A 14,804-nucleotide genomic window follows, 5' to 3' on the forward strand; every position below is an offset into this window, starting at 1 on the left:
TTTCTCTCTGTGTTGTTGGAAAAGCTTTGATCAACATTGTAGGTGGATAGTTCAGACCCAATGTTCAGGCTCAGGTTGCTAGGATTTTGTTGGCATATATACCACAGGTGCTGGAAGTTGCCTGTTATATTTCCAGCTGGAAAAAAATCTTTCCCTAACTTTTGCAGTCTTTTTGTCTGCTCTCATCCCTCAAATGCTACAGACCACACCTAGAGACCAGGTCACCAGTGCAGTAACTGGAGTTGTGTGCGGATAACATGGTAATAGAGGAAACAGGCAAGAAGAGGAACAACTACGTTTCTCTTCTTTCATATGGTACTGATGGTGTTGATTAGGCAACACCTAGGGTCCAGGGTAGGAGAGGACAATAGGTAGGATGCTCTCATGTCATTATTAATAAGTTTGTTCGGTTCTTGAGATGGCAGATCCAAGATGGAGAAATTATTAAAGAGCTTACAGAATAACAAGTGCCTCTTCCTGGGAGGTGAGAGCAGCATTGTTGCTTTCTTCTTTCATTGCTGTTAAAAGGGCAGGATATCTGAATTAGGATTCCCCTACACAGATTTTAGATTTAGGTTAACTATGCAGTGGAAGACTAAAACTTACTCTGTTTAGCACCACTAATTTTGATAGGACTCAGTTGATGCTAGGGATCATAGAATTGTAGAGTTGGAAGGGGCCACAAGTGTCATCTAGTCCAACCCTCTGCAGTGTAGGAATCTTTTGCTCAATGTGGGACTCAGTGGTTATGCTAGAGGATTCTGTCTGAAATGGAAACGGGAGCGGAAGTTGCCACAGCCTTCCTATTCGTCATAGGTCAGGAATAGAAATCACACAAGAGAAGATGGGCAGTATTCACTGTTGTCATTTTTCCCCTTTTAATCTGTAAATGTTACAACTAATTGTGTTATTTTCTGCATTGCTTTTGATGTTTCCCTTCTATTGAAATGTATTGAAATTATGTCAAATTTGGCCATAGTGGATAGCGAGACAATCAAGGTAGGTTTTAGCAGAAGCTTCTGTAGTGGAACAGAAACAATGCTGATTACAACAAGGACAAGACCAGATGAAAATTGGTGCCTCCTTGCATCCTTAGTTAATGCAAGCCTGTGTACATATAGCATAGAAAAAAAGTAGGAAATGGTTAAGAAAAAGTAGAATCTTCCATCGAGGACCTGAAAGGAGCACATCTCTGAAAATTATGTACATACTGTACATAATCTAAATTTGGATGGAGGTAAATTCCTGCCAACCTAGCAGTTCGAAAGGACGTTAAAGTGCAAGTAGATAAATAGGTACCGTTCCGGCGGGAAGGTAAACAGCATCTCCGTGCGCTGCTCTGGTTCGCCACATGACCCGGAAGCCGTATGCCAGCTCCCTCGGCCAGTAAAGCGAGATGAGCGCTGCAACCCCAGAGTCGTTCGTGACTGGACCTAATGGTCAGGGGTCCCTTTACCTTTACCTAGATTCCTATAACCAAAACAGATGAGACATAGAAGAATATGTGATCAGATTTTCCAATTAAGTTTAACTTAAAAGCAACCAAAAGGGAGGGCCTAATGGGATTATGGAAGCAGAAATGGGAGGGAGAGGGGTTTTCCACCCTCAACCCTTTCTCCCATCAATATTCCCTATTAAGGTATTATCCCATAGAAGAAAACATCCAGTGCTTTTTCCTTTACAGTTCTAATAGCAGCTTCAGAAGAGAGAGTGATTTATAGTTGAATCATATCTCATAGTAAATGCATTTTTTTAAAAATGTGCATAAACTTGTTTAGTTTTGAAGAAAATGCACATAGGAGGGCCCTTCTCTGGAACATGTTACTGCTCCAGATTAGAGACTGTGCAGATTTTCCTAACAGAAATATCTTTCCAGATGCTCCCCCCCCCTTCCAAATTACTCTTTGCTGGTAAACTGTACTAGGGTGGGGTGGGGGTGTTGAAGCACACACTGCCCCCAACATTATTTCTGCTCTAATCCAGTACAGATGCCTCTCCTGGTCATAGATCTCCTGCATATTGTCTAATTTGGCCCTTAATCCCTGGTAATCTGAAACTATGTTTTGCATTTGATCTTGTTGCATATCTCATGACCTTAGAATTTATTTTAACCCAACATTTAGGCTGCAATCCTAGGCACACTTACCTGGGAGTAAGACCCATTGAATACAGTGGGATTTACTACCCATTATCTATGAATATAAGGACACTTACCCACTTTTTAACACTAGTTTTGTGGTATAATTTAAGGCCATGGAATAAATGGGGATGACTGGCACAGTAAATGCTTTTTTAAAAAATCAAGAGGCATTTTAAGTGTGTTTTTCTGATTTGATGCTCTATCCCTGTTGTGCACTACTTAGAAATGATGGTATTAAGCTAATAAAATACATAATTAAATATCAATATAATATTCTTTTATTAAGATACATAACCTGATCCTGCACTTTAAAGTGCACTTCTAAACATATTTGCTAGGGAAGACCCCTTGTGCTCCATTGAACTTCTTGTATGTAAACATGTTTAGGATTACACTGTTAGAATACAATTTACAAGACTCTAGATGGGTTGTTGTTTTTAAGAATAGAAAAAGGCAGAATAGGTGTAATTTTTGTCAGGATTGCAGCATGCAGGCGTAGGGTGTTCAATGAAAATTCCCACTTATTTTAGTGTGAGAGAAGGACCACTAGTGCAGAGGGGTTTTTTGTTGGGATAATGGCTGGTGAGGGAAGATGCTGCAGTCCTGATGCAGATGTTCCTCCCTAATGTGTGCTATTAATTAAAATAAGAAATCAGGGTGGCTGCTGCCTTTAGATCATGGGTAGGCAAACTAAGGCCTGGGGGCCAGATCTGGCCCAATTGTCTTCTAAATCTGGTCCTGGAATCAGCATGTTTTTACATGAGTAGTATGTGTGCTTTTATTTAAAATGCATCTCTGGGTTATTTGTGGGGCATAGGAATTTGTTCATTTTTTCTTTCTTTCCAAAATATATTCCGGCCGCCCACAAGTTCTGAGGAACAGTGACCAGCCCCCTGCTGAAAAAGTTTGCTGACCCCTGCTTTAGATGCTGTTCTGCTTGCCGGGCTTCACGCAGACACCTGGTTGGCCACTGTGAGAACAAGATGCTGGGCTAGATGGGACATTGGCTGATCCAGCAGGCTAATCTTATGCTCTTATGGACAGTCTTACTGTCTATTTTGACCCTTAATCTTTGAATAACCTGTAGCAAAACACAGATTTTAATAGAGCCCAATAGCAGCCTTTGGCAAATGAAATCTTTTATGGGCCCATTTCTCAGCTCTGCTGAGAGAGCAACACTGCTGCCTTAACACACTACGTTTCCCAAATAAATTATCTTTTCCAACAGCGGAACTACGTGTACATTGAATGTTGTTCTGGGACAGTTAGGTGATTCTGGGGCAGTGGAGGTTTTGTTTTTTATACAGTGGTACCTTGGGTTACATACGCTTCAGGTTACAGACTCCGCTAACCCAGAAATATTACCTCGGGTTAAGAACTTTGCTTCAGGATGAGAACAGAAATTGTTCTCCGGCGGCATGGCAGCAGCGGGAGGCCCCATTAGCTAATGTGGTGCTTCAGGTTAAGAACAGTTTCAGGTTAAGAACGGGCCTCCGGAACGAATTAAGTACTTAACCCGAGGTACCACTGTACGTGGTGTGTGTGGAGACTTTGTTTCTCTCCTACACTAAGACTGCAATTTTAAGAGGAAGACTGGCATGATGGAGGGAACTAGGGGCCTCTTAACTTGCTCTTCTTGTGACATTTTTCCACTGCAAAATGACCACATCCCAGCCACCCTCAGCTGATAAGACAGCTTTTTAAAATCAAATAAATAAACTGAAATCGTTGAATTGTTGCTGACAAATTTGCAGTCTGCATGACAGCCTTCACTAATGGACAGATTTTTGTTATCAGTCAGACTGTTGGCATACGCAGGGTTAGGAATGCATACGTCAGTACAGTATATGTGAAATCAGACTGTTAGGGGGAAAAAGAGAGTTTTGTCTGCAGCAGCAATTTGCATGTTATAATAGGGACACGGATTACAAGACACTGGTGGATTTATGCAGGGCGGCAATCTCGAAAACACATATCTATTATGCACGCTTTACTTCATGGTAAGATGGCCCCTCATTGTGTACTGTATAATGAAATTTAGAAGACACAGATCCTTATTGTTGCTAGATTTTCTGAGGTTCATTCTTCCCCTGATGTATGTACAAACCTTTCATTAATGTTAATGGCAATGATGCACTAAACACGAGAGGAGAAAGAGCTTTCTGTTCCAGGGATGAGAACTGGAGTTTTAAAAGTCATAGCAAAGCTTGCATTTAAGAAGACCACAGCTTTGCAGTTAAGAAGAACATAGCTCTTAATTCTCCTAATAGCAACATATTTCGTCAGTTTTCCTTCTCTTTTTTTTTAAAAAGCGGACTACAAAATCAGTAAAATGCCATGGATGGTTTCAGTGGCTGGGAGCTAGGTTGTTGAAATATTCTGAAGTTTCTTGGTTCTCGATGGAGAGCGTTGTGGCGGACAGCACAAAAATATGTATATTTAGAAATTTAGTCCATTGCATCCACTGTGGTTCTCCCTGCCTCTCTTCATAGCAAGCATCTCTCCAGGCTTCAGCCACTTGGTCAGCCAGGAGTGTAAACCTTTGATGAAATCTATTGGATGTTTCATTGAAATGCTATGACTGTGTTAGAAGTGTGTTGCCAGCACAATGCTTTGAGATAGCAACAGCTGCAGTGTAAAATAGAATGTAAAACAGCATAGTATTGCTGCAGAGACAATAATGAACAAAGCTGACAGTCAAGAGACACGGAACTGCACCTGAAACAGCTATTTATTGCTGATAATTGAACAAAGCCACCTTACCTTGTGTCTTTTGTAGGTTTAGCTGCCGTAAGAGACTCAGAGCTGCTGTTTCTCCAGGTCTTTTTGCTCTCTCTTCCTCATAAATGCATACGACAACAAACACAACTTCATTACATATCTTGATAATGTCCAAAGTGCATTCCACCTCGCCACTCAATGATTTGGGGCAGAGACACTCCAAGCCTCATGGCATTTGCAACATGTTTATTTGTATTGGTTTATTTAACAACATTTCCCTAGTTTATTTAAAACATTTAAAATTCCAAAGTGGTTTACAGCACATAAACACTGATAGAATAAAACAATCAATTCAATTCAAATAAAGACCTGGTCTCAGATATTAAGCAGAGCAAGAGGTGTCTTTAACAATATTATCTGAACAGTTATTATTTCAGTTTCTCTAAATATCAAAAGTCTTAGAGTACAATATTTTTGTACAGTGCCATTGCATCTGTATGTAGGTTGTTTTTGTATTTGTTAACAATGATGAAAACCGTGTGTGTGTGTATTATAGTCAATGCAGGAGCTTCCACAATAGGTGGACAATTCCATGCACAGAGAGTTTCTTATAGTTTCTGGAGTCTATTTTGATATATAACTCACACATTTCTGTATTTTCCTTCCTTTCACCAAACCCCTGCTGTTAGTTATGCTTCCTCAATTCCCAAAAAGCCAATTTCATTTTATTTGCTTTTCCTTGATTTTCAAAAATGGCATATAGGTGTCCCCTTGTATTGTTTTGTATATCTTTCCTCTTGTGCTGTTTCCTTCAGTGAAGTCTGTATGGACCCAGGAACAATGCATAACTTGTGCTGTTTGTCTCTTGAACCTTGATGCACATAGATCAAGAATAATTTAAAGTGCAATTGTACTTTGAAAAGTGACTATGTAAAAAGGCCTCTTGCTGTTCAAAGGGCCTTCTCCCAGTGTGCATTCTGATTCATAACTGCTGGTTTAAGTGACAATGATAATTGTTTTCTCCTTTCTGTTCTGTTAGCTCTGGAGATTGAATCAAGGAAGCAGTGGCAGCGGCGCCGGGTGTGTGTGTCTCTTTGTGAGCATTACTAAAGGACTGCATTATTCATTTCCATTAGTTTATGTCTGTATGAATCCATGTTCACATTGGGTCAAGATTCTCAATGTCTGAGGCAGGTTTCCCCAGTGAAGTAACTAGATGACATGTGCCCTTTAATCCCTAATGCAATCTGAACACCAACCTTCCTCAAGGGGAAATGTTATTTCCCATGTTGATTGCCAGTTTGTTTCCAGACCCATGGTGTTCACATTGGTGTTTAAAGCCCTAAATAACTTACGCTTCAGATATCTGAAATGCTGCATCTATCCCAACCGACCCCCCTCAAGTGTTAAGATAGGCAGAGGGAGGGCACTTGTCATAGTTCCACCACCATCAGAAGTGTGCCCCACTTTACAAGGGATAATTCTCTATTTGAAGGGCCGTCAGTCCTCTGTTTGGAAGACCTCTCTGTTTGAAGGCCTGTCTGGTCCAAGTGTGGTTTAAAGGTAAAGAATCTTAAGAAGGGAGAGCAAGGGGGACCTTAATGTCACTCACCAACAATTAACACCTGAGAGTCAGTGACAAGCAGAACCAATTCTAGTTCTGTCCCCATCCTCCTCTCTGCTGATTTCTACAAGGGCCACCCTGTGACTAAGGAGGAGGACAGTATCAGGCAGTGCCGTCCTCCATGGTTGCATTCTGCTTAATATCGGTTGAACATTAGCATTACATAGAGATTTAGGCAAAAGCTGTTTTAATCCTCACGTGTGAAATCACCACAGGAATATTGGCTGATTTAGAATGCCACTGTTTCCCCTCTTGATTAGCCAAGGTTACTTATGCCCCAATGTGATTTTATTGCATTTTGTGTGTATGCATTATACAGCTTCATTGTATGCAGTGCATGCTAGTAACATGCAGGTGTTGTTTTGCCTCCTTTGTTTCACTAAGCGGTGTTTCACATACAGTGTGTGCATTGTGGCTTTTCAGTGCTAAAACCACTGTGTGAAAGAGACGAAAAGCCTTTGCTGCTCAAATCCTCTCCCGCTTTGCGTTGTTTTTGAGGCTCTGAAAAAGGAGATAAGTATTAGATCCTAGAGTGCTCTAGCACCTGATGGCAAGACATGTTGCTCTAATCAGTTAGTCCTTAGCCTAGGTGTGTCAAGAATGGGACCAGGGCAATATTTCCAATCACGACACCATTCAGGTGCTGTATGGAAATCGGAACAGGGTGCCTGGATGCAACTCACAGCTTCGTGTTAATTTCAGGGTCATGGCAGAATCCACAGAGACCTGCAGATTATTTCTGTCAAGACTTTTGCAGGAACCAGCTCAGTTGCCCATGTTTCCCACTGCCAAGATGGCTGCAGCACAAAATACCGTATTTTTCGCTCTATAACACGCACCCGACCATAACACGCACGTAGTTTTTAGAGGAAGAAAACAAGAAAAAAAATATTCTAAACGAAACAGTGGATGTATGAGTTTTGTGGTTCATGCTGTGGCCACAGACATGTGATCTGACAGTGAGTTTGGAGTAGCCCAATGCAAAAATCCTGAGGATCCATGTGGATCCATGCTTTGTAACCACATTTTTGCAGCACTGCGGCCCCAGGCAACAGTGGGTGCATGATTTTTTTGGTGTAAGATGTAGCCATGGACATGCTATGTGATCTGATGGTGAATTTGGGGTGACCCAGTGCAAAAATCCTGAGGATCCATGTGGATCCGTACTTTGTAACCACGTTTTAAGTGGGGAGGGAAGGGAAAGCACTCAAGGGACAAGGAGCACGTGTGGGGTGGGTGGAGAAGGATGCTACTAATAATGAAGAAGAGGGGTATAAGGGGAGAAGGAGCATGCCTGGGGTGGGTGGAGAAGGATGCTGCTAATAATGAAGAAGAGGGGTATAAGGGGAGAAGGCTCCTCTCCTCTCCCACTTTGCTCCTTTAAAGCAAGCAGACTCTGCTTTTCTTCCTCCTCCCCACTCAGCGGCTCTTTTCCTGCTTTGCTGTTTCAAAGCGAGCCACGGAGGAGGGAAGGAAGGGATCCTCTGCTCACGACTGCAGCAGATTCCCCCCCCCCCCCGGCCACCTGTAGGCATTCCCTCCATAACACGCACAGACATTTCCCCTTACTTTCTAGGAGGAAAAAAGTGAGTGTTATGGTGCAAAAAATACGGTAATTGATGCCATTTAAGTGAGTGCATTGTTCAAAATAAAAAAGCAAGTCTCCATATAATCAGAAAATAACACTGACTGTGAAGGTTGCTATTTGGATTTGCAAAATGCTGGTCTGTTTCCTCCTTGTGTCCAAAAGGTCTTGCTGCTTCAATATCGGGTGCAATGGTTCAGTTCACACATAGTGTTAAATGAGGGTTTAGCATTACAAAGGAGGAAAGGGGAGCTTGGGAACCTGAGCTTCACTGCGGCTTGTCCACATTACTGGCAAATACAGCCAGTGTGTCTGCAAGGAACACTGAGCAGCTGATCATTGCAGTTGATTGCAACATTATAGGAGTGTAGGTGATTGCTACATTGTAGGAGCACTACTGAAATTGCTTCCCCTGGAAATGCGAAATACCATTAATATGTGCAGATTTTGTTCAATTTTGTTCAATAAACTAGTATCTATTTCTTAAGCGTTGAAATTAGAACTTGAAATTGGAGGGATATTGTTCTTCAAAATCGACATTAATTACAGCCCCTTCCTAATTTTCCTGAATGCATTATGCTGCTGAATGTCAGTACATACCTCACAACTACTAATATATATTTTCCTGCAGTGAATTATTTTTTGTAAGCTATGAAGGTTTGTCATAGGTTATGGGAGGCAAATAGGTTATGTGAGGGAAACGAGAATAGTAAGTGACAAAATGGAGATGGGGACAGGTGTCATGAAAATGATGGGATACATTATTTTTTAATTTATTTGAAAATGTACAGTGGTACCTCGCAAGACGAATGCCTCGCAAGACGAAAAACGCGCAAGACGAAATAGTTTTTCGTTTTTTGAGTTGCTTCGCAAGACGAATTTCCCTATGGGCTTGCTTCGCAAGACGAAAAACGAAAACGTCTTGCAAGTTTGTTTCCTTTTTCTTAAAACCGTTAATACCCTATGGGAAACCATGCTTCGCAAGATGAAAAATTCGCAAGACAAAAAAACTCGCAGAACGAATTAATTTCGTCTTGTGAGGCACCACTGTATATTTAAATCTAGATTTTCAAGATAGGTTACAAAAGAGAGCCATAAAACAAAAATAAAACAGATCAAAACATTAGATATAAAAGCAATTATAGTAACAGTAAAAATACAAAAATACAAACTTTTTAAAAAAATGTCTAAAACATGGCTCTCTGGGCAACCCAGTCCAATGGGCGGCATATAAATAATAATAAGATGATGATGATGATTATTATGCAAGCCTACAGAGTGGCAGGGATATGTAGAGAAGGACCTCTGGTGCCAGACGTAACAAACAGGTAGGTTCCTGTGGAAGGAAGTGATCACTTAGGTGCAAGTGTAAGACGTTTTTATGCAGCTGGAAATTAAAATCAGTTTGAATTGCACTCAGAAATGAACAGGAAGCAACTGCAAGATATGATCTGACTGACCAGGTCAGCAACCTTGTTGCTGAAATTGTTTTCAGAGACGGAGCCACATATAACGTACGACAGTAGTCTAATCTGGGTGTTGATGCCAGGATATGGATAACAGCAGTTAGACTACATCTGTCTAGAAGAGGCTGTAGCACGTTCCTGGAGTGAGCATGTACAGATGGCACCATCTCTCACAAACACATAGTTATAGCCGAGACACAGCAAGGATTAGATGAAAAGAAGCATTGGTCAGAAAAGAAACTCTCAAGTAGAGAAAATTGACTTGGTTTGCATTTTAATAAGTAACTAATTTTAACTTCTCAAATCAATGCAAGAATCAAAACACAGCTTTCTTTTTAAATTTACACTTCTGTGAATTTTGCAGTGGCAGCCTCCTGCCAACTGTGTGCATAAAGATAATATCTATAGGGAAAGTGTGCGCAGAAATGCATAAACTGAAAATAAAATACAAAAATGTGTTATGTTAGTGTCAGGGAACTGACATCGGAGCTAGAGGTGGAGGGAAGGCTCTCCAATGATGCTGGAGAAGGGCCCAGCAGGGAGAGAGGCAGCTCAGCAGATGGGGAAGCAATTCAGTGCAACACCAGGAATAAGGAGGGGCAGATGGAATCGGCGAGAGGGCTCCCAGACTCTTCACCGGACACCAGCGGGGAGAGCACTGGTCCTCCACTACCCACGCCCTCCCTGCGCAGAAGACTTCCGCGCAGAGAAAGTAGGAGGAGACTGGGTGTCAAACAACTTTTATGTTGGAAAAGGTTTAAGAAACGCCCACTGACGGATTCTGCTAGCGACTGAGGCAGCCACGAATTGAAGGGCTGTCCAGACAGAAAGGTTTAACAAGGCAACATAGCCAGGAGAGGCGGCAACTTACGCACGAGCAACCCCATACCATTATAGTTAGGGAAAATTACTTTGCATAAATGTGTAAATCAGTTGAAACTGCATACAAGAATATGTTTATTAAGAGTAATCTTTATATTTTCCATTCAAACTAGCATGTTAGGAAGAAGATTTTAGGCAAATGAGTTATACTTCGTAGAATAAATTGTCTTGGAATCTCTGCCTAAAAAGGAAAATGCAAGATGAAATGATTATATTGATCAGAAAATAAAGCAATTGCATGTTTGGAAGATTGATTTAATATCTCTTTCTATCTCTTTTTGCAATCTCTCTCTTTCATTGGTACTAAAAATTGTAACATAGATAAGTTTTTTCCTTGATTTTTTCCAATGTGCTTTTCAGACATGAAGGATTAACCAAGACTTGGTTCTGTAATGTTAACAGTAGAACAGGCACTGCCTACTTCGTAACATAACCCTTTAGAAAAATTACAGACACAGACTGAATCCTGTGTTGTTGTTTTTATCTTTTTTTTGTAGAAAAAAAGAATTCTAAAAGGCTCAATTGAACTATCGAAGATTAAGTGTGTAGAAATTGTGAAAAGTGATATAACAATTCCATGTCACTATAAATACCCTTTCCAGGTAAGTGAAAGTTTGTGACTCTGGGCCAGCTGTCCTATCAGGCAGAGTGATGAAGCCACATCAGGCATGAAAGGGTAGCAAGTATTTAGATCCTTAATTCATTTTTGCTTCCAGAGAGAAGCAAAAGAGGTGGTGTTTTCTACTTTAGATGACAAATAGCTTTACTTGCCTTAAATTGCCTTTCACCTTGACTTTGCCTGGGGTGGGGGTGGGGGGGCGACTGGCTAAGCCTCAGGAAGCAAGGTGTCTTCTTGGTCCAGCCCTCTCAGTTCCATAACCTAAGCTGGGCTAAATCAATCAGTTTGACAAGTACCAGAGTCAGAGAGACTTTTCTGTAGCAGGCTAACAGTGCCCAGACTGTGGAGCTTCTTCCCTGAGGGGATATGTTAAGCCTCAATGTTTCACTTTTAAACGTATCTGGAAAATGTTTATTTTCCTATTTCTTAACTGCACAAGAACGAATTTGGGTATCTGGAGGGAAATTCAGCATTAGGAAAAACTCAGCTGGCTTTCCTCTTCTAAAAGACAATTCCTAACCCTTTCGGCAGCAGTTAGCTTTGGAACTACATGCAGATTAGAGTAACATGGGTGATTTATTTGAGTCATGCAACTGGAGATAATTTGCAAATAATTGAATTATTTATTTCTGCTATATAGATAGATGATAGATAGACAGATAGATAGATATCCATGCCATATTTTGACTTTTAAAGAGTACTTATGTCAGAAGTAGGTTATTTTCCTATTTGGCCTGGAATTTATTCTATGCACTTTTTTTCATGTTGTAGATTTTTCATGACAACTATCTGCTGTACGTCTTTGCTCCCAGCCAAGCGAGCTGTCAGAAATGGGTGCTGGCTCTGAAAGAAGGTAACTGATCACAGTGTAATCTCTCAGGTCAATAAATATTCCAAGAGCAGGATCAAAACACTAGAGTTGTAGCATAAACTTTAATGACTCAGAGCCCACTTCAACCACTTTCACATATGCTGCCTATTTCATGTCTACTATTGAGTTCCTTTTGAGTGCAATCGTCCCATTGAGTTCCATGGGATTTACTCCCCAGTAAAGTATGAGCACAACTGCTGCCTGAAATGCTTATAAGCCTCTCTCCTGCTGTCCGCATACATATATAAAAGACAGAAATGCTGCTTTAAATACCTTTGTATAATATTTTTTTGATTGATTGATTGATTGATTGATTGATGGGCATGCAGGAAGGCAATTACTGCTTCAGCTTGTATGCTGTCTTTGTGTCACTTTTGAGCTGAATTGTGAGTTGCTGGCACTCTGGACTGAACCATTTCAGACTGCAAATGAGGGGTCATATCTTTTTGTTTGTCTCCCAGTGTGGGCAAAAGCACCGAAGCTTCCTTCACATAGTAAATACGTAAACACAACAGCAAGAATGTTTTAGCATTCCCCCATATGCTTGGGACTATCACTGAAATGGTATAAAAATGCCTATAGTAAATAATCTTCTGTCCATGCTAGGGACTTTTGACATAGGGAAACTGATTATTATTATTTTGAAAAATGCAACAACCACGATCCCCACATCGGTAATTTAAAGTAGTGCAGTCTGGAATCTATTGCTTCACTCCATGTAACAGAACTGTTACATATTCAGTAATCCAGCTGTATTTCTTTTGGAAATTTGGCCTAGCCAAAGAAGAGAAATTATTGTATCTCCTGGCTGGCCACTTCCAATTGTAGCCCACAATGATGGGATTGACCAAATGTGCCCCTCTGCGTGTGGAATGTAATTTTCAGCTACACTGAGCCTTCTGTCACACCTTCTCCTTCCCAGTCACTGGCAGTTTATATGGGAGGTACTGTATCATCATTTTTCATCAGAATGCTACGTAACAATAAAGATTGTTAGCCATTGTCAAGATGGATAGGCTGGGGAAATTTGACACAATCTTAATTTTTCCATCCAACTTTTTCCAGAAACTAGGAACAACAACAATTTGGTGGCAAAGTTTCACCCAAATTTCTGGATAGATGGGAGATGGAGATGCTGCGCTCAGGGAGAAAAACTGGCAACAGGCTGTGTGGAGTATGTTCCAGCCAATACTGGTATGTAATTCATTCCAAGTGTCCTCATCCCTCCTGAATCAGTACTGAATTGATGATTTACCCTGATGTATGATGCTCTAATTTAGATGAGATATCAAGCAAGGACCTGGTCACCTTTGACAGTTGATATCCCATGCCATGTTTAGTCCTCCCTTGTGTTTAATTAAGTCTTCGCTCACACACATAAAGCTTATTGCAAGCTGACTGTGTTCTGTGTTCTCACTCGAGTGATCTATTCATGCTATTGTTTGAACCCCTGGCATAGATTTACTGGTTGTCCTTGGCACTAGAGGTCCACAGCCTCAGTGTTGCCCATCTGCAAAATGGCTACATGTTATATGGAATATCTTCTAAATCCTTTGTTCTTTAATAATTAGTCGCATGGTTGTATGCTACGTATAGTATGCAGCTGGCTTTGGTTGCTTGAGTTCTCTGCTCTACTTACAGTTTTATTTATTGCTTTGACACAAGGGTGGGGTTTCCCCCCTTCATTTTGATGGCTTTAGAACCTCAGGCCCTGGGGCCAAATACAGCCCTTACACCTATTTGTCTGGCCCTCAGGACTTCCCCCGAGGCCACCCCACTCACTGGCCCTGCTCTACACCCTCCTTTAGCCTGGCTGGAATGACTTCTTGAACTGTGCTATCTCTCATTTGCATGGATGGAAAGATGGGTAGGAGTGTGTAGAAACCTCTGACGTGTGTGGCTGCTGGAATGCAGCCTTTGTACAAAAGGAAGAGTCATAGAACTCTAGATTTGGAAGGGACCACAAAGGTCATCTAGTCCAACCCCCTGCAATGCAGGAATGTTTTGCCCAATGTGGGGCTTGAACCCACAACCCTGAGATTAAGATACTGATTTGTCCTGCCCACTTTCCCCTCTAGCCCTTCTGGAGGGTTGCCCATGAGGAAAAGCAACCCCTGGGCTGAAAAAAACATTCCCCTCCTTTGTGTTAGACAGATCAGTAATTACCCTGGTATTAACCAGTGTCAGGGTATTTGTAAGCATGTGGAATAGCCGTGTCTCTGAAGTATACAGAGCATTTTCCATGGGGATTACTCCACCCTCTCTTTGCTGGATCCACCGTACATCACAGCTCCTGTTCCTGTACCGCTAAATTCCCTGCTGCATAAAGCTCTGCCTAGTTACTGCTGGGCTTTCCAATGGGAAGCAACAAGCTCCATCCCTTGGCGTTGATACCGAATCGGATCTGGTAGAGCCAAGAAGTGAGGCCAGGAAGTGTTAAGGCTTAACACTTCTTGCCCTCACTTGTTATCCAAGGGCCTTCTGGCGGTTCCCTCATTGTGAGGTGAGGTTACGGGGAATCAGGCAGATGGCCTTCTTGGTAGTGGTGCCCGCCCTGTGGAACGCCTTCCCATCAGATGTCAAGGAAATAAACAACTATCTGGCTTTTAGAAGACATCTGAAAGCAACCCTGTTTAGGGAAGTTTTTAATGTTTGATGTTTTATCATGTTTTTAATATTCTGTTGGGAGCCGCCCAGAGTGGCTGGGAAAACCCAGCCAGATGGGCCGGGTATAAATAATAGTAATTATTATTTATTTATTATTATTATTATTATTATTATTATTATTATTATTATCATCAATGTTCACCCAGCTGCAGTAGTTTTATCTTCCAGGTGTTGGCAACCTTAGTAAGTGGACAATGTGCTTCATACAGCAATGCTCATGTTTAACGTA

General features: G+C 41.4%; 1 protein-coding gene across 2 annotated transcripts in view; it reads left to right on the forward strand.

Moving 5' to 3' along the window:
• Positions 1-14,804, forward strand: part of ITK (IL2 inducible T cell kinase) — a 34,559-nt gene that overhangs the window by 5,340 nt on the left and 14,415 nt on the right. For both annotated transcript variants that reach the window (XM_080995504.1, XM_080995503.1), the window contains exons 2-4: positions 10,916-11,020; positions 11,809-11,890; positions 12,974-13,102. In XM_080995504.1, coding sequence (XP_080851630.1) covers positions 10,916-11,020; positions 11,809-11,890; positions 12,974-13,102 — 316 coding nt within the window. The remainder of the gene's footprint in view (positions 1-10,915; positions 11,021-11,808; positions 11,891-12,973; positions 13,103-14,804) is intronic.

Source organism: Podarcis pityusensis, assembly GCF_964106645.2.
Source record: "Podarcis pityusensis genome assembly, chromosome: 2".
Taxonomy (NCBI): Eukaryota; Metazoa; Chordata; class Lepidosauria; order Squamata; family Lacertidae; genus Podarcis; species Podarcis pityusensis.